General features: G+C 40.5%; 1 protein-coding gene across 13 annotated transcripts in view; it reads right to left on the bottom strand.

The window, feature by feature from the left end:
- ENAH (ENAH actin regulator) overlaps positions 1–18,495 on the bottom strand; it is a 181,462-nt gene that overhangs the window by 103,211 nt on the left and 59,756 nt on the right. For 12 of the 13 annotated variants that reach the window (XM_034764682.1, XM_034764680.1, XM_034764679.1 and 9 more), the window contains exon 2: positions 19–184. In XM_034764682.1, coding sequence (XP_034620573.1) covers positions 19–184 — 166 coding nt within the window. Of the gene's footprint in view, positions 1–18; positions 185–356; positions 464–18,495 lie in introns of those variants that run through there. The other variant, XM_034764684.1, reaches the window with a different exon arrangement.

Raw genomic sequence — 18,495 nt, forward strand, 5'->3', positions numbered from 1 at the left:
TATTAGAGGTTCACATACCTGATGATCTTGAATCTTCCTGCCCACTACTCTAAAAGTATTGTTTCCTGTGTGATGATATATATGAACTCTACTGAATCCAGTCGATCCACCAGCTGGTACCCATTTCTTATTGGTATCATCGTAGACCATAACTGCAGCTCGTGCTTGGCAGATACTCTGTTCACTATTAAGACAAGAAAATAGATATTTAACGTTAAAAAGTAAAAGCAAAGTTAAGGCAAATGAAAGCACTACATGTAAACCAAAAAAAGCAAGTTAAGGTAACCTGACAGGAAATTTTACCTTTCATGCATGTAAAATTGCTAGCACCATATCACAACAATTGTTTCACTTACAGTGTGTCATTCTGAAGTAGAGTTCCGCTAACAAAAGGTATGAACGAAGAGAACTGTATTAAGGGTAAAGATGAACCAATATAATTAGACTTTTCCTGTAGTGTAAAAAAAAAAAAACACTTTACTACTAAATATGAATTTAAGTTATCAGCACTTTAAAACCCTGGGTAAAATTTGCAAAAAAGAGAATAAGGTACTTAGAAGCCTCAGTCTCATTGACACTATGGCTTTACTTAGGCTTCTATAATTAAACACTTTAATAGAAGAAAAATGTAAATGATGGAATAAGCTAACAGGTAGGAAGTGAGATTAATAAGTATAGGAAGAAGCTCTGCAGTGAATTAAATGGGAAAAAAGTAGATATTGAACACACCTATTTGGGATAAATTTCAACATTGTTTTGTTTCCAAGAAAATAAATTAAGATTTTCTTTTCACATATATTTTACATCATATGGTATCCAGAAATTTCAGATACAGCTATGACCTGTGTTTCCCCTAAGCTGCATGGTTGGGCGGCTGCCCAGGAGTGATTCAAGTGCCGTGCAAGTGATTAGCAGAGCCACGCACATCCGGCAGCCTGTGTTCAGGTGTCCCTTTCTCCCCCCGGCTGCTTTACAGCCACATTGCTCCTGCAGCTGCTCCTAGGACTCTCCTGATAGCTGTGCAGAGCTGCTAGAGGCTGGGGTGGGGTGGGGTGGAGAGAGCTGATGTCAGGGTGTCCCCCAACCCCTGTACCTCATCTCCACAGAGCAGGGGAGAGGGGACAGGGCTCAGAGCAGGAGAGCTGCTATTGTCTGAGGTCTGAATGAGCCTTCTGGGCAGTGAGTGCCTTAAAGAGACAGCACACCATCTCTCAGACTTCCCCAGCAGCCAGCACACAATCAATCTCTCTCTCACACACACACACACACACACACACACACACACACAGTCTCTCCTCCTCCCCCTGACCATGTACCCCATCTCTGCAGAGCAGGGGAGGGGGGACAGGGCTCAGGAGCAAGACAGCTTTCAGTGAGTGCCCTTAAAGCGACAGCGCATGGCATCTCTCAGAAAATTCCCCAGCAGCCAACGTGCAGAATCTCTGTGTCTGTCTGTCTGTCTCTCTCTCTCTCTCTCACACACACACACACACACTTTCACAGTCACCTCCCAACAAATCCTTGTATTATTATTATTATTATTATTATTGTTACTCCTTGGTACTTCCTACAATGCACATATATTCTCTGTAATTTTATTCTTTCAAAGTGTGTTATTTTAGTTTTTTGACTGGTCTATGCATTTCATAATTTGTATTTCTCTTACACTTAAATTCTCTAAGTAGTGAGTTCCAAAATGCCTAACCTGTCCTGTCTGGAGTAATTATCCCTATGGTAACTTTTTAAAAATATATATTATATCTAGGTTTTTTGTTTCTACTGATGGCGCACATCCACACATTACCTCGGTGCACATTAATTTTTTCCATCCATGTGTGGAATAAATTTTGAGGGAACATTGGCTATGACTCCTCCCTCAGCAAGAGGGTGCTCCTTTGATCTGTGAAGCTCCCTTCCATGCTTCAGCTTAATACTTTGAGTAGAATAATCATGCTGAGATCAAGGTACAGTCTAAAGCGGAGAGAGAATTGTCTGACTAAGCAAGGAAGTGGGACAGATCAGAGGCATACTATTTATTGAAAGGGAAGGGGAACCCGAGTTGTTTTTACTAGAAATGTCCAGACACTGGCAATAAAAGTAAATACTTATCAGTAAATCAAATTCTCCAAGATGATGTTTTGGCAGATCCAATACTGCAAGCCATGCATTGCACATGCCTTCCAGAAGGAGTGTTACCTGCCTTTTTTTTGGAGGGGAAGGAGGGCAAAAGGAAGAAGGGGGATTCTGCAGAGGCAGTCTATGAAGGAGAAATGCAAGAAAATGAACTATATTTATTTATAAAATATGACATGTAAAGAAGGGTTTTCCCACATAATTTTAAGCTGGTTTAGTTTCTTCCTTTTCCCAATTTTCTCACTTCCTTCTGTTAGGAAAATGGCAATATGTTTCACTTTTTTTTTTTTTAAACTATGTTAACTTTGAAGTTTTGAATGAACGTAGTTTTCCCCTTTGCTATTAAGCAGAGGTGCCTATGTTCAGTAGCCAGTGAAAAGTCTGTGTACAGACAAAAATACATCAGCACACAATACCAGTCATCCAGCTGCAAGAGATAAGAACATGTTTGCATTACTTCATGCATATATTGCACTGCAACTATTTCAGGACGAAGGCTTATATCTGAGTACTCCATAGGTCTAAAGATGAAAAAAATCTACCCCCAAAATTTTGGGCTTTAAGGAATTCTGTTGCATTAAACAAGTGAGGTTTCACCATCTAATACAGTGGCGTACAGCCTTTTTATCCTGAAGATTGAACATATTTCAAGAGGCCACAATCAATAGTTGGAGACAGGTACTGTGCTGCTTTGTTCCCACTGTGCCAATCAGGCAGTGCAAAGGGGACAGCAACCATCCACAAGTTCCCCTACTGGGGATTTCTTCAGTGTGGAGGAAAGCCCAATGGGCAAAGAGTCAGTATAGCTGGGTCCTATGCCTCCCTTTCTGCAGCTTCTTCTGCAGGAGGTAAGCTGGGGTAGGGGAGTGACTGGACTGTGCTACACTGTACTTCTGGCTATTCCAAGTTGGCATAAGGACCTTAAAAACTGTTGCCTGACGACTCAAGTTAGAGGAGTCTGGAGATTGTCCTAATCTCATCTGAGATTATTCTCATTCTCCCAGCCTGCCCTGGGTGGCTGTGAAAGAGAGATATTCTTTGCCAGGTGCTCCCCTAAGCTCAGGAAGCGCAAGATGAACCTCTCCTGCTCTTCCTGTGTCTCCCAGAGCCCAGTAGGTATGCAGGCAATGGAACAACCAGAGCCCTCAGATCTACTGCCAGGACTGCAAGAGAAACAGCAGAGCCAGGGCCCTCACCTCCTTTCCATAGTAACAAGTGTGATAGACCCAGGCCAGTTGGGTACAACAAAGTAGTAGAAGGCAGATATACTGGCCACTGGATTATCAGTTTTCTGTTCCCTGACTGACCAGAACAAGGGCTGCTCCAGGCTAATGAGAACACCTGACTCCAATTAACCTGCAAAGAGTCAGGTAAGGCCATTAAGGTAATGTGAATACCTGACTAATTTATAGTATCAAAAGGGCCTTAAAGGGCTCACTCCAGTCAGGCTGAGGAGAGCCAGGGAGCCAGAGGAGAGGAAGCACGGCTGAAGGGCTGGTTAATGAAGACACCTTCAAGCCATCGGTAAGGGAGCCCTAAGGTAAGGGTAAAGAAGAGAGAAGCAGGAGAGCTGTGAGGAAGTGGCCCAGGGAAATGTAGCAACTCTGGCAGTGAAAAGTTGGCTGCCAACAGCTGCTACCATTAGGGTCCCTGGGCCGGAACCCAGGGTAGAGGGCGGGCCCGGGTTCCCCCCAACTTGCCACTATAGAAACACCTCCTGGGAGGGGAAGATAGGCCCCTGTCAGGACAGGAGGCTAAACTGTTCTGAAATAAGCCCGTAGGGGCAACAGAGACTATGGGAGTTCTCTCACCAACCTTCTTGCTGGCTTATGATGAAAAGGGCTCAGTAGACTGTAACCCTGGCCCTAGAGAGAGAAGGGCTATGTGGAGGGTCGCAGTGAGCCACTGAGGCTAGCATAAACCGTCTAGAAGCGCAGGACCCACGGGGACAAGGTTGGAGCTCTGCCACAAAAGGGATTCTGGAATGTCATATGGAGCAGCTCAGGGAACATGTTTTTCCAATTCAAAATCAAATACATTTTCTTAACACAGTCTCAACTTGACAGCCACAATTCAGAGCCTCAAGGACCACAAGTGGCCCCAGGCTAGATACCAATGAGTACGAAGAACACTGGACTTCATTTTAAAAGATGTTTAATGTGTTTCACAGTTCTATTAAAGTATACTGTAACTGGCTAAGAGGTTATCTGATCTGAGAATAGGATTATTTAAACGTGTAACCTACTCCCATACTTAGTGTTTCCTTACATAATTAACTTGTTAAAGTCAAAATCTAAAACCCTCTTACATTGTTTATTTCAAATACCACCAGTAGACAGAACTCCTATGAAGCACAGTATAAGGAATATGTGTAATACTGTTGAATTTCTAGAAAGAGCAAACATGAACACTGGAAGTCTGAAAATGTATAAAGTCAAGTACACTAAATATTTGGTTGACTTTACATGTAAAGTTGATGTGTATACCAGATATTGTAAACAACAACGTAGTCAACAAGTACAAGCTGTAATTCTATTGAGAGGCTCCTTTCAATAATTTGTAGGTAGAAAATGGTCCCAACACAATCTACAAAAAGATCATGCTTCAGATTTTCAACATCTCCTCAATTTAGCCTTCCCTATTATTCCTTCCATTTCCTAGTACCTGGAAATAGGCATTTCTAGAGGCAAAGACCATTTCTGATGAGAAATTAGTCTTCCCTCCCCCCTTTCATTACTTAGTTCTCCAAGACCCTTCCCTTCTACCCCTTTGTTGCTACTCACCTCTATTGTCTTGATCACTGTCCCCTTATTGCATGCTAACATCAGATCCTATGTAACATTAGTTGTGCTGCCAACATTAGATTTTAAATTCTCATAGCACTTCTAACGGTGCCTGATGGAACAATATACCGGGGGAATTGAAGTCACAATATCAACTTGCGCTGGGCACACCAAGGGCATAGTCTCACAGCCTGACAACATCACTGCAAAAACTGTATGAAAATGAGTAACTCGTTTTTTCACGTCATCAGAACCTCCAAACTATAATTTCAACCTTTATTTGTGTATATTTCTGAGATGCTCTTATCACGTATCCTTTTAAAGAAAGTCTTCTCCTGATGCCAGTTCATTGTCTTCATCTTTTGATACCCAGGTCTCAGTGCCATGACATCTTATTTCATCATTTTTATGCGAACTTTGTGATCAAAACATACACACTCTGAGAGACACACCTAATGCAATCTCTATTATATAAATTAAAACAAATATGCTTTCATTCATGAATCATACACGTTAAACTATGAAGCCCCAGAAGGTAACCATTATATAAGTTTGAAATATTTGAATTCTAAGTTAACTTAAAACATTTCCTATAGTGGTGGGTCATTCTAAACCAATGAAACCAAACAATTTAAACACTAATAATAAGATGCCAAACATTTCTAATTGGCCCATAAAAACGTCGTGCACCAAAATACTTACTTTACTTGAATTTCATTCAGTTCTGCAGATATTAATGAATATATATGTTGATCCGAAATCACAAATTCAAGTTCACAAAGTATACTACGCCTTTTCTATTTCCAAATGCCAATTTAAATATAACAAAACCATGTCCTGCTCTGAATTTTATTCCTAATACCAATACCTTATTTACCAAATTATGCTTAACATATGGTGCACAAACCATAGGTTTACTGTTCTAAACTCAGCAAGAGTTAACTTGTACACATCTTTCAATTTAGCTATGCTGTTCGTAACCATGAAGTCAAGTTAAACTAAAAGTATTTTATTATTTGTGTTAATTCCACTCCCGTCACACATGCACATACTAAAAAAAATTCAGCTTAATTTGCATTAAAAGAACCATGGTACAATACATTAAAATCAGATAAATTAACAGGTTTGAATAGCTACAAACAATGCATATGTAATTCATCCTGAGAGAAAAATAATACCAAGCACATCTGTCATCCGTGAAATATGAATCTACTTGTGACTGATTTTGCTACATAATTTTCCAGCTGTTACTTGGTTGTCCCTTTTTTCTGGGTTCAATAATTCTCTCACTGCTAGCTGAACAGAAATTTTGAATGCACAAATTCCCGAGTCTAAGCAATAGCTAGTGCCAAAACCTCATTTTGCAGAAATGCATTTTGCAAGTGCAAATCTTCTTTCGTTTCTTTATAATTTAATCTCTCATGTGAAAATACAATTCATAGTTGCACATTATAGCTTAATTTTAGTCATTTGTATTCAAAGTTTAAAACATTTATTTCCTTGAAGGACTAGGACAACCTTTTTCTTTTCTTTCCCAATTTATTCTTTTTGGGGAAAGAGACACTGAATATATATAGCAGCGTTACAACCTGGTTGAGTGAGCCCTTCTGTACAGTTAGACTATTGTGACTGGACCCAATCACTCTCAATCCCACTTGCTTCCAAGCCAACATTCTGGGCAGTAGTCGTGGTTTCTAGTTGTGGTACTCTAGGGCACAATCCCAGGCTCAGATCTGCTGTTTGATGCCCCTTCTTGGGAGATTGGATGCCCACCAACCCCAAACCCTGAAATTAGTGTTAGGCTTCCCAAGTCTTCCAGTCTCTTACACACCCTCTTCCCCCACATAGGCTGCAGGTATACTGGACTTTTAGTTAACACCTTTGGGGACATGAAAGGAAAGCAAGGAATACAAGCTTAAAGGAATTTCTTAACCACAGTGACTTTACTCTTAAAGCACAAGAAAATTACATATCTTTGAAAACAAGAGATCTCAAAACAGCCTGGAAACACACCCTTGCCCTAGTCTGATCTCATCCCTTTTGAAAGTTGGAGGTTTGTCAGAATTTCAGGATGGGCAGAATCCTTCCTGCTCTCCTTCTCCTGGCAAGTCCTTGCAGAGATGATCAGCTCCCTGAACAGAGCAGAACCTCACTTGTTCTTGGATAGGGACCCTGTTTCTGAGCTTGTGCTCCAACTGAGATAACACACAGATACCCCCAATCACGCTTGCCCCTTCCTCCTGTGGGCCCCCGAGTAGAAAACCCATTGTTCCAGGTGAGTGGGCTAGTAGTTAAGATGATTAAAGTCACTGGCCCCAGACTGGAGTCATGATGGTTCTTACCATTAGTTCTTCAACAAGGTATCTAACACCCTTCCCAGGCAAGACAGCTGTCTGGAATGATGCACAACTGGTTATCTTTGACATGTTCAGGTTTGTGCAGTCAGTGTCCAGCATTTCCATACAGAGAACAAGACAGAGTTCATGATCTAACTCAGACATATCCCATTCTGTCACACATAGCTCACAGGTAAAAAAAAGTAACTGTCCATACTAGTCAAATCGTGATAGAAACATACAGTAGAACCTCAGAGTTATGAAACCAGAGTTATGAACTGACCAGTCAACCACACAACTCATTTGGAATCGCAAGTACACAATCAGCAGCAGCAGAGACAAATTAATTAAGCAAATACAGTACAGTACTGTGTTAAATGAAACTACTAAAAAATAATGGGAAAGTTTAAAAAAGATTTAACAAGGAAACAGTTTCTGTGCTTATTTTGTTTAAATTAAGATGGTTAAAAGCAGCTTTTCTTCTGCACTGTAAAGTTTCAAAACTGTATTAAAGTCAATATTCAGTTATAAACTTTTGAAAGATCAGCCATAACATTTTGTTCAGAGTTATGAACAACCCATTCCTGAGGTGTGCGTAACTCTGAGATTCTACTGTAATAGAAATAAGCTTTTACTTCTTGATTTCAACCTTAATATGGACAGAGTATCACAACAAAATACAATGGAGGGCCCATCATATGACATGAAGTAATTGACCTCATGCTAGCTGCAGTAATTCTGCATGTAAAGTCACTCTTGCAATTCAGTGTCCACACTATTAGTATTAATTCTGTTGTGATTTAAAAGCTAAAAATAGCTCTTAGTAATTACAAAAGTAAGTATAGTCTTTCTGCAAGAAGAAAAATGAATGACGGAATCAAGAAAGTGCACTTCCACATTCCATGCATGGCTGCTCAGACAAAGGGCATGAAGTAACACTACCATCTCAGAAAAATCCATGAGTTTATCATGTGAATGAGCCATCCATTGGGCAATGAAAAAAATAAACTTGATGTTTGCAGAAAGAACTGCTACTTATAGTACAGTAACTGTGGTTTTTAGAGGTCTCAGTGTGGATCCCACTATAGGTGTACATCAGAGTCTCTTGAATAGCAGTGTCCATCAGGTCCATGCATGTGCTCAGACTCTGTGCTAGGGCATAGAACATGGAGTGGCTATAGTTGGCCCTTACTTCCGTCAGAATTCAAAGCACATTTTAGCAAGACTCCAAAAGCAGGGCTGCAGGGTGGGTTGTGGGGTCCACAGAAAACATCTCGAAGTAACCGTTTTCTTTAAGTATCTGTCAGTGTGGATTCCTCTGTAGGTGACTGGCAAGCAGTATCTTCTTCAGGATAGTGGGAATGAGGAATATCAGTTAAAATAGTGATTGCAGTACTACGCTTCAAACTTGGCATCAGCCCTGGCAGACAACTGCAATGCATAAAGTTTAATGATATGGAGATTAAAAAAAAAAAAAAAAAAAAAAAACTTTCACCATCTTGCAGATTTCAGTAATCAGCACATTCCTGATGAAGACAAAGACGTCACTTGAGCTCTGGTGTGAGCCTTGATGTTCAGCGGGAGAGGTACAGCCAACCAGTAACAAAGCAAAGCACTGTATTATTCATTTTGATGAGATGGCTCAACTTTTAGAATGACTGGCTGTAACCAGAAATAAACAGGAAGACAGAACCAAACTATCCAGACTATCATATAATAAAGCAAGGCTCTGGAAAACTCTAGTATGCTGAGTGGGGCTTTGGGAAGAAGACTGGTAGATTATGAAACTCAAGAGACCTCCTGGGGGATGAATTTCAAGTGATGTTTCAGCACTACCTTCTTGCTGTAAAATGTTACATAGTGAGGTTCAAATTTACCCTAATTGCAAGCTCAACTGTAAGAAGTGGATAACAGTTTATGCAGCATCACAACAACCTGTAGCAACAAATTTTGATGGGAAAAGGTGTAAAAGGGGAGACAAGCACTGAATTAATCTGAACAAAAAGTCCTACTGATAATTCAAGGACAACATTAAGATCATGGTCGGTAAACAAGAAAAGCATGAAACTGGAAGTTCAGTGAGTCAAGATTGGCATGTCGCAAATTAAGCCTGAAAAAATCTATGAAAAAAGTGAGAGGATGGAATACTTCATCCATCACTTCTTTTCAGGGGTTTTAAAAAATGACTTTGGAGAGAAATACAGATGGGTAGAGGCAAAGCTAAAGGGGCAACTGCTGATTGAAACAAGGGAAGGAAGGAGCTTCGCCATCATGGCTGCCAACTTCACTATCTTTTGGGATCCCAGGATCGACTGTAACATCAGCCCTTTTTCATCCTGATTCTGAGATGTCCTGACCATCGGACCAGGCCAGAGAGAGGGAGCCAGATGACACCACCACTTCCATCAGCTAAATCCCGAATCACCACCTGGGACATGAGACTTTGTCTTTCCACCCCCTCCAAGCCCCTTCCAATGTGTCCTTTTCCTTCCCTATCTTATTTCTTCTCTTTCCTATCTCTAGTTTTTCCTTTTGTCTAATGAAAGTCTGGCTTACCTGGCCAAGACTGCATATTTTGCAGCAGTGCTATAAGTCTGTGACCAGAAAAGCAGTTAAGAGCATGCCCAAAACACCCCAATTGTAGTACAAGTTTGCCAGATCTCAGAGTGGCTGGTAAGCCTGTGCGCTGTGCCTGTGTTTTTACAGCAGTGAGGTGGCAAGTGAGAGTCAACACCAAAGACAAAAAACACATTTTCTATTTTTGCTGTTCTTTTCTTTTCCCTTTTGTGTATGTTTGTCTTCTTTTGTCTTCTAGGAAACAGGATTGGACTTCAACAGCAGCAGCGACAGCTGCAGCCCCATCTCCACTAACTTTTTCTCTTTTCCCCCAAAAGGACAGATGATATCATCTAAAGGTCTGTAAAACAAGTTTTTTCCTTCCAAAGACCCTCGCCAGCTAAAGGGAAAGGAAATAAGGGATGGTGTTAAAATGAAGGCCTTATTTCATATTTTGAATCCATTAACTGTTTCTTTTTTCTGTAACCTTAATGAATGGTGTAGAAGATTTTTAATGGTGTGCTTGCCATGGTACTAAACAGGCCAAGGTCTCTGCATACCAAACCCCAAACTTAGTTTAAAGCTGTTTAATATTGGACAGTTGCAGGATCACGTTAACTCCCTTAACTCTTCAGGCCCATATATTCCAATTAAATTAATACAACAGGCTCTTTGATTCATGGATAAGTGTGTAATAGTCTGAGAAACTTTGACACCATTGTGTGAGAAAAGACCACGTACCACTGCGTAGGTGAATGGCAAGCAGAGATTCCTGCAAGGTGGATCTTAACAAAGGCCACCTTGTTTCAAGTGGAATAAGTAGTCAAGGATTCCTGATATCAGGCCCTGCACGGAGTCCAGTTGCTGTTAGCTGCCCAAATCAAGAACCTCTTCCATTTTGAAGAGTAGGATTTCTGGTTGATGTCTTTCTACTCTATATCAGGATCTCCTAGACTTGCCTAGAGCAGCCCATAGTACTGAGCCAGCCATCTACCATGTCATACAGTTAAGTGATTTTGGATTCAGAGTATCTGGCCATGGTGCTGTGAAGTCAGATCTGGGCAGAGCAGGAGCTGGATAGGTGTTTGAATGGACATCCATAGCAGGCCTGTCAACCAAAATTGCCTCCGCCAATGGGAAGACAAGGATGATCGTAATCTTGTCCCATTTGATTTTGAACGCTACACTAGAGATCAGGGAAATAAGTGGAAAGGCATATAGAAGGCCTTGAGACCATGGTAAAAGGAGGGCATCTGGAAATAATCCAGGTTCCCACCTCTTCTGGAACAAAAGTTCAGACACTTGGTATGGTCATTGATGGCAAACAGATCTATTAGGAGTTCCCAGTGGAGGAACATCAGCTCTATAATGAAATTCCATAGCAACAATTTGTGGCTGGTCACAGATTGTCTGCACAGGAAGTCCACTAGGTTGTTGCAGACTTCCAGAAAATGAATACCTATTGGGGTTATTCTATTTGGATGGCTTCATGTCCAAAACCTGATGGCCTCAAGCAGAGAAAGAGACTAGCATGGGCCTCTTTGCTAACTTACGTAGTGTGTCATGGATGTGTCAATCACAAATAGCACCTTGGCGTTTTGGAGAACAGGACATTTATATGAAAACCAGCATCTCCGAAGAACCAAGTCCCCTACATTTGTTGATAGTTCAGATGGCTCCCCAACTTGTCACTGACCTGTGATTAAAGGTGTTTGTAGGGGAAAGAGCTGAAAAACATTGAATCATAGAAATTTAGGGCTGGCAGGATCCTCAAGAACGCATCAGATCAGCCCCCCAGTGAGGCAGAACCAAGTACACCTAGACCATCCCTGACAGGTATTTGTCTAATCTGTTCTTAAAAAATTTAAATGATAGGGATTCCACAACCTCTTTTAGTAACTTATTTCAGAGGTGAACTATTCTAGCTAGGAAGTTTTTCCTATTATCTAACCTAAATCTCCCTTACTGCAGATTAAGTCAATTACTTCCTGTTCCACCTTCAGCAGACATGGAGAACAACTGATTACCATCCTCTAACAGCCCTTAACATATCTGAAGACTCTTACCAAGTCTCCTTAGTCTCCTCCCCCCAGATCAATCACACAGTTTTCCAAACCTTTCCTTATAGGTCAGGTTTCTCAACCTTTTATCCTTTCTGTTTCTCTCTTCTAGACTCGCCAATTTATCCACTTCTTTCTTAAAGCATGGTAACCAAAACTGACCACCATGCTCCAGATGAGGCCCCACCAGTACAGAGCAGAGTGGGACAACTACTTCACATATGACACTTGTTATTACATGCCAAAATGATATTAGCCTTTTTCCACCTACTTCACTTTGTAGAGACACAATCAATATGCAATCCATTATAACCCAAAGATCCTTTCAGCAGTATTACTGCCTAGTCAGTTATTCCTCATTTTGTATTTGCGCATTTGATTTTTCTCGCAAATGTAGTACTTTGCATTTGTCTTTATTGAATTTCATCTTGTTCATTTCAGAGCAGCTCTGCAATTTATCAAGGACATTCTGAATTATAGTTCTGTTCTCCAAAGTGCTTGCAAACCCGCACATCTGTAAGTTTTACAAGCACACTCTCCACTCTATTATGCAAGTCAATGAAAATATTGAATACCAAACCCCGAACAGACTCCCTGCAGCATGCCACTAGATATTTCCTCCCAGTTTGACAATAAACCATTGATAACTTCTCTGAGTGTGATCTTTCAACCAGTTGTGAACCCACCTTATAGTAATTTAATCTGAGGCACATTTTGCTAGCTCGCTTATGTGACGGTCATATGGGACTGTGTCAAAAACCGTAGCAAAAAAATCAAGATATATGATATCTACTGCTTCCCCTTTATCCAGTAGACCAATAACCCTAATAAAGAAGGAAATTAGGTTGGTCTGGAGTGATTTGTTCTTGACAAATCCCTGTTGGCTATTATTTATCATTCTATTATTCTGTAAGTGCTTATAAATTGATTAATAATTTATTCCAGTATCTTTCCAAATATCAAAGTTAGGCTGACTGGTCTATAATTCCCTGCTCCATGTTCCCCTTTTTAAAGAAAGGTACTAGGTTTGCCCTTCTCTAATCCTCTAGGGCCGCACTCAACCTCCATTAGTTCTCAAAAATAATCACTAGTAGTTCCAAGATTGCTTCAGCTAGTTCCTTAAAGTACCTTAAGGTAAATTTCATCAGGCCCTACTGACTTGAATACATCTAACTTCCCTGAACATTGTTCTTTTCCTTATTTTGTCTTGTAAACCTTTTCCTTTGTTGTTAATATTGTGTTAAGCATATGGTGACAATTAACCTTTTCACTGAAGCAAAATAGGCATGAAGTGCCTCTGCCTTCTTGATGTTGTCCATTATTAGTTCTCCCTCCCTGCTAGTGGACTTACACCTTCCTTTGTCATTCTCATGCTCCCAATATATTTATAGATCTTATTACAAGCTGCTATGTAGACATACATTCTTGGATTCCTGCCACCAGCTCAGATCTCTAATGACATGAGGTGAAACCACATCTTTCTTGTTAATTTGGCATCTCGCTGATCTGAGCCAGAGTTGCAGGGACCGCAACTCTGGACTTGTGAGAGGCTTCAGGCCATTGTAGTTTGAACTGATTCTCACTCAAGTAACCTCATTTGCATTGACAAGACTCTGTCCTTAGGGAAGTATGCTCTCATAGACCTGAAGTCAAAGCTCCTGTGATCTCTATCATCAGTGATGGGATACAAGACAATTTTTTTTAAATCAGGAGATGACGCTAGGAGAACAGGTAGACGGCATACTCCAGGCATGCTGCCATTGATGCTAGGATCTGCCTTTAATCATCCAGTCATCAAGGACGGATACATATCAATGTCTTTTCTTCAGAGATAAGCATAGATACACATTTTGTGAAGACCCTCGGTGCCATGGAGTCCAAAGGGGAATAGCAATTGGGTCCTACCATTAGCCTCAAGCACTTCCTGTGGATGGATAGCTATGCATACTGCAAGTCATGAATCAGTCTTGAGTCTAAAGTGATGTAATGATGGATGAATGCGTTAAATACTCCACCTCTGACTGTATTTTGTTCAAGTCTCCTCAAGCCTAGGATAGGGCAAAGATCATCTTTCTTATTCGGAATAAGGAAATATCAAGCATAGAAGCCTCTTTCCCTGTATTCTGTAGGTTCCTCTCAAGAGTAGCAGATCAAACACTCGCTGCATTCCATGTTGCTGCCACAAGCAGTAAGGAGGAACTGAAGGAGGGTCACAACTGCTCTGCCTTTTATTCCCTTGCATGGGACCACAAGGTGGCACATGTGCAGCCCCACAGACACTACTACTCAAAATACTCAGCTTGTGTGCATGAGACATGTGCATCTACAGTAGGATTCATACTGACATATTTGAAGAACATGGGGGGAGGAATAGCTCAGTGGTTTGAGCATTGGCCTGCTAAATCCAGGGTTGTGAGTTCAATCCTTGAAGGGGCCACCTAGGGATCTGGGGCAAAAATCAGTACTTGGTCCTGCTAGTGAACGCAGCGGGTTGGACTCTATGACCTTTCGGAGTCCCTTCCAGTTCTATGAGATAGGCATATCTCCATATATTATAAGCTTTCAATTGATGTGTATCCGATCCAGATCCTTTCCAGAGGAAGTGTTTTTCAAAGGACAACCAGGTACTTGAGAACTACACAAAGAAGAGGACTGTGCTCTTGGTACTTACAGTCCAGAGAAAGCGTGAAGTCTTTATAAAGGTAGGTTTTAATTTTAAGCCTTTCCTAGTTAAATGGACTGATGTAGTAACAAGTGTTTCTGTGACAGCATTTTCAAAAGAAAAAAAAAACTATTTTCTCCACAGTACAGGAAATGGTTAGTACCCCCCAAAGCAGCAAAGATGCAACAGCAACACTAATGCCTCCAGGCAAAGATTCTTTAGTTGTCTTGAAGGGAAATAAGTTCAAATTATTGGCTGCCTCATATTACTAAAAATTAATTCTTACTGATATTCTATATTCCAAATAATTGTACAAATTGGATATCAGTTAAATGTGGGGGAGAAAGCTCAGTGGTTTGAGCCCTGGGTTTAGCAGGCCAATGCTCAAACCACTGAGCTATTCTTGAGGGGGCCCATTTAGGGATGGGGGGGGAGGGGGAGAAGAGAGACTGTCAGGGACAATACTTGGTCCTGTTACTGAAGGCAGGGGACTGACTCGATGACCTTCAAGGTCCCTTCCAGTTCTATGAGATGGGTATATCTCCAGATATATTCTAGTAGTTAAAGCCACTGTTTTAATGTTAGGGATCTGCAGTGAAAATTAAACCATCAGTTTCAGCTATTTGAGAAATGTAGATGTAAGCATTTAAAAGTAAGTATGCATAATCTCTACTAATGCAACCATGTATTGACAGAAAGAGGTACAAAAATGAAAACCCAGTATTGGCATATCAAGCTATTTAGTTATCAAAAATGGCTGTCACTGGCACTCAACCCAAAAAAGTAATCATTTTTTCTCCCACTTCCCAAAAGGTGGGAACTACTCTGTTATACGTTCAACTAGAGAGTAGTTACTTATTTTGCTTTACAATTCTGGATGACACATACAAAAGCAAGAAAAATATAAGCTATGTCAGAATTGTTCTTTGATGGTCATGGATTGTTAATGGATATGTTACTATCTACAAACATGAATGTTGAAGTAACAATAACTGGCCAACTATTTTTAACAAGCAAGAATGCATCAGTTGCTATAGTTTGGCCACCCCTGCAGTTAATTAAGTTGATATAAAATCACCTGAGCCACATTTAGGACATCTGGATAGCACAGCATTTAGAACACTAAGTGGTAGCCAATATTTACTACTTACATTGACCAGGTATTAATTACTTTTTAAAGACAAATTCTAAAGCCTATTTGGAACTGGTCTCAATACATTAAAGTCGCCAACCAAAGTGAAATAAAAAAGGAGAGTGGGGTACATAGAAGATGAATGCTATTATCAGAGTCACTTCTGGTTTATATGCTTTAGTATTCATTTTACTGTGGGATTCAATATAGTCAGATCTCTCGGTTAAGCTGTTAGAGCTTAACGTTATGGAGTGAAAACCTACAAGATTTTTCTGTTCCAGAAAATGGTGACGGTGAAGTAAATCGTACTCTTCCTTTAAAGAATCAGTAGTGAACCAGTGCCACAGCATGATGGCAAGCATACTCCCAGGGGAATTCTGCATGCAATATTTTAAAATTCTGCATATATTTACCAAAAATTACACAACATAATCCCACCAGTTTCAATTATTTTGGTAATTTATTTCAAAATGCCTGTCAACATGTAGGTCTAACAATACAGACAACAAAAGAGATTCAGGAAATGTTTTTTGACAACAATTCCTTACTAGTCATATTTTAATACAGAATTTTGAACAAAATACAGAAATATATTTCCCAGAAGCAGTGCAAAGGCTTGGGGAAGTCAGGGGTAATGGAGGAGCTGAGGGAGAGGGAAGTAATTACTGGGAAGGAGGCTGGGAGCAAACCTGAAATGTTGTTGGGTGTGGGGGATTGTTAGGGAGCCTCCCCCATGACAGCCCTGGATGACCCCTAGCCTCTCCCATTCAGTCAGGCACATCTCTCCCCATGTCCCTCCTCCCACATCCCCACGTGTCCCTGAAACCCCATTCACCCAGCATCCCTGATCCCCCACTCCCATTCAGACCCTGGCTCAAAGCTGTCACTCCACTAGCTCTTGTGTCTCCGTGCCAGTCTGTTTCCCCGCCCACTAGTGCTTCTGAACCACAGTCTATGAGATTCCCCAGCAGCTCTGTGTGCCCCACTCTGTCTGTTCCCTCCCCCCCCATATCTCAGGCCTCCTCACCTGGCCCCATGGGCAGAGCACTGAGGAATGCAGCCACTGCCCCTCTCCCTATCCATGGCTGACTGTTCCTCAAGTCAACAAAGCTGAAAAGTTTAATCAAGGCTCTACCCTCGATTAGGGCTTTGTACGTGAAGTCAATTAGACTACTTGTTTTAAGTTATTTAGTTGATTTTGAAAATCCCATCTTTAGGAACCTAAACATGGGCTCAGGAACCTAACTCTAGGCTCCTATTTTGAAAACTTTGTCTTGTATGCATAAAAAAATGTTCACAAAGTTGTTAGACTATTGAAACTAACTTTCTATTGTCAACACTGAAGAAACAGTTTTTAAATGACAAATTTTACATTACTGAAAGAAAGGATTAAAAATATAATTTTAGCTCTTAGTGTTGGAGACACTTATGTACATGCTTAGTTAAGCATGAGTAATCTCACTGAAGTCATTAGGACTATTCATATAACATACCTGTTGACGTGTTTACAGTATCAGGGCCTTAATTTCCATTTTTGTGGTTTTGCCGTTAATTTTTACAAAATTCAAATAAAGTACTCTACCCAACAGTGGAATTTAAAGACAGCATTTATAATTTAGTTCTTTACAAAATTTTAATCTTAACTTGTAATAGCACAAATTTCCAGGTTTAAAATAATTATTTAATTTGCTCCTGCTCTGGGTCTGGTGTTGGGTGGTTGGGTAAGAGAAGCCCTTGAAAAAACAAAAGGTGTAACCTATACCCTAAATTTTAACAAACGATTTCTGGATTTTCTCCTTGTCCCCCCCCCAAGAGCATGGAAACCCAAATCTGTTCTAGAACCTGCTTAAATCTAAAGTTGCATCTCATCTATGGACAAGTTGTACTGTAAGACCTAAAGCTGAAAGCCTTAAAAGGGAGTTGCATACCAAAGAAATCTCCCTACAATAAATCCATTCAATTTTTTGTGTTTCATAATTTGTTCTTTTGTCTGTGGATAAAAAAAACAAACCTGATGCAAATAAAATAAGAGCTTGTCCCACTGCAGCCCATCTGTTCTTCCTCTGTGATTTTCCAGTTTTAGTGGCAACCATTTCCACAGCAACAAATAAACAGGTGTAAGACTTCATTGCAGGACAAGCAGAAGAAAGTTTTTACTCAGATAAGCATCTTGATGTCAGAGAACTGATAATTCCATATAATAAAACATTAACCATCATCCTAAAACTTCAGGACTTGATGAAAGCTGGTCAAAGTATATTTCACACTCAATAAATAAACTGAAATCAAAATGGGATAGTTAATTCACAGTTTAGCTTCCATTCCCCTTGCTAATATTAACTATGGTAAGGGTTTAGCCACCATTACTTTTTTTTACTGAAGACTGAAGCAAAATAAGCATTAAACCACCTCAGTCTTCTTTGTGTCATCCATTATTAGCTCTCCTTCCCCACTAAGTAGTGGACCTACACTTTGCTTTCTTTCTCTTCCTCCTAATGTATTTATAAGATCTGATTTTTTTTATCCCCTACATGCCCAGGTTGTTCTTTTTGCACTCATCCTTAGCAAACTGTCCATGTTTCTGCTTTTTGCAAGATTCCTTTTTTAACATTCAGGACATTGAGGAAATCCTGATGGATAGGGCCCTATCAAATTCATAGTCTATTTTCATCCATTTCACAGCCAGAGCGTTTTAAAATTGGTCAATTTCACATTTTCAACTGTTTACATCTGAAATGTCACGGTGGGGTCCCAACCTAAAATGTACCCAGAAATGGGTCTGATCTCCCCTCCTCTCCTCCCCCCCCCCCCCCCCCCCCCCCCCCCCCCCCCC

Source organism: Trachemys scripta, chromosome 3 (assembly GCF_013100865.1).
Source record: "Trachemys scripta elegans isolate TJP31775 chromosome 3, CAS_Tse_1.0, whole genome shotgun sequence".
NCBI classification, from domain to species: Eukaryota; Metazoa; Chordata; order Testudines; family Emydidae; genus Trachemys; species Trachemys scripta.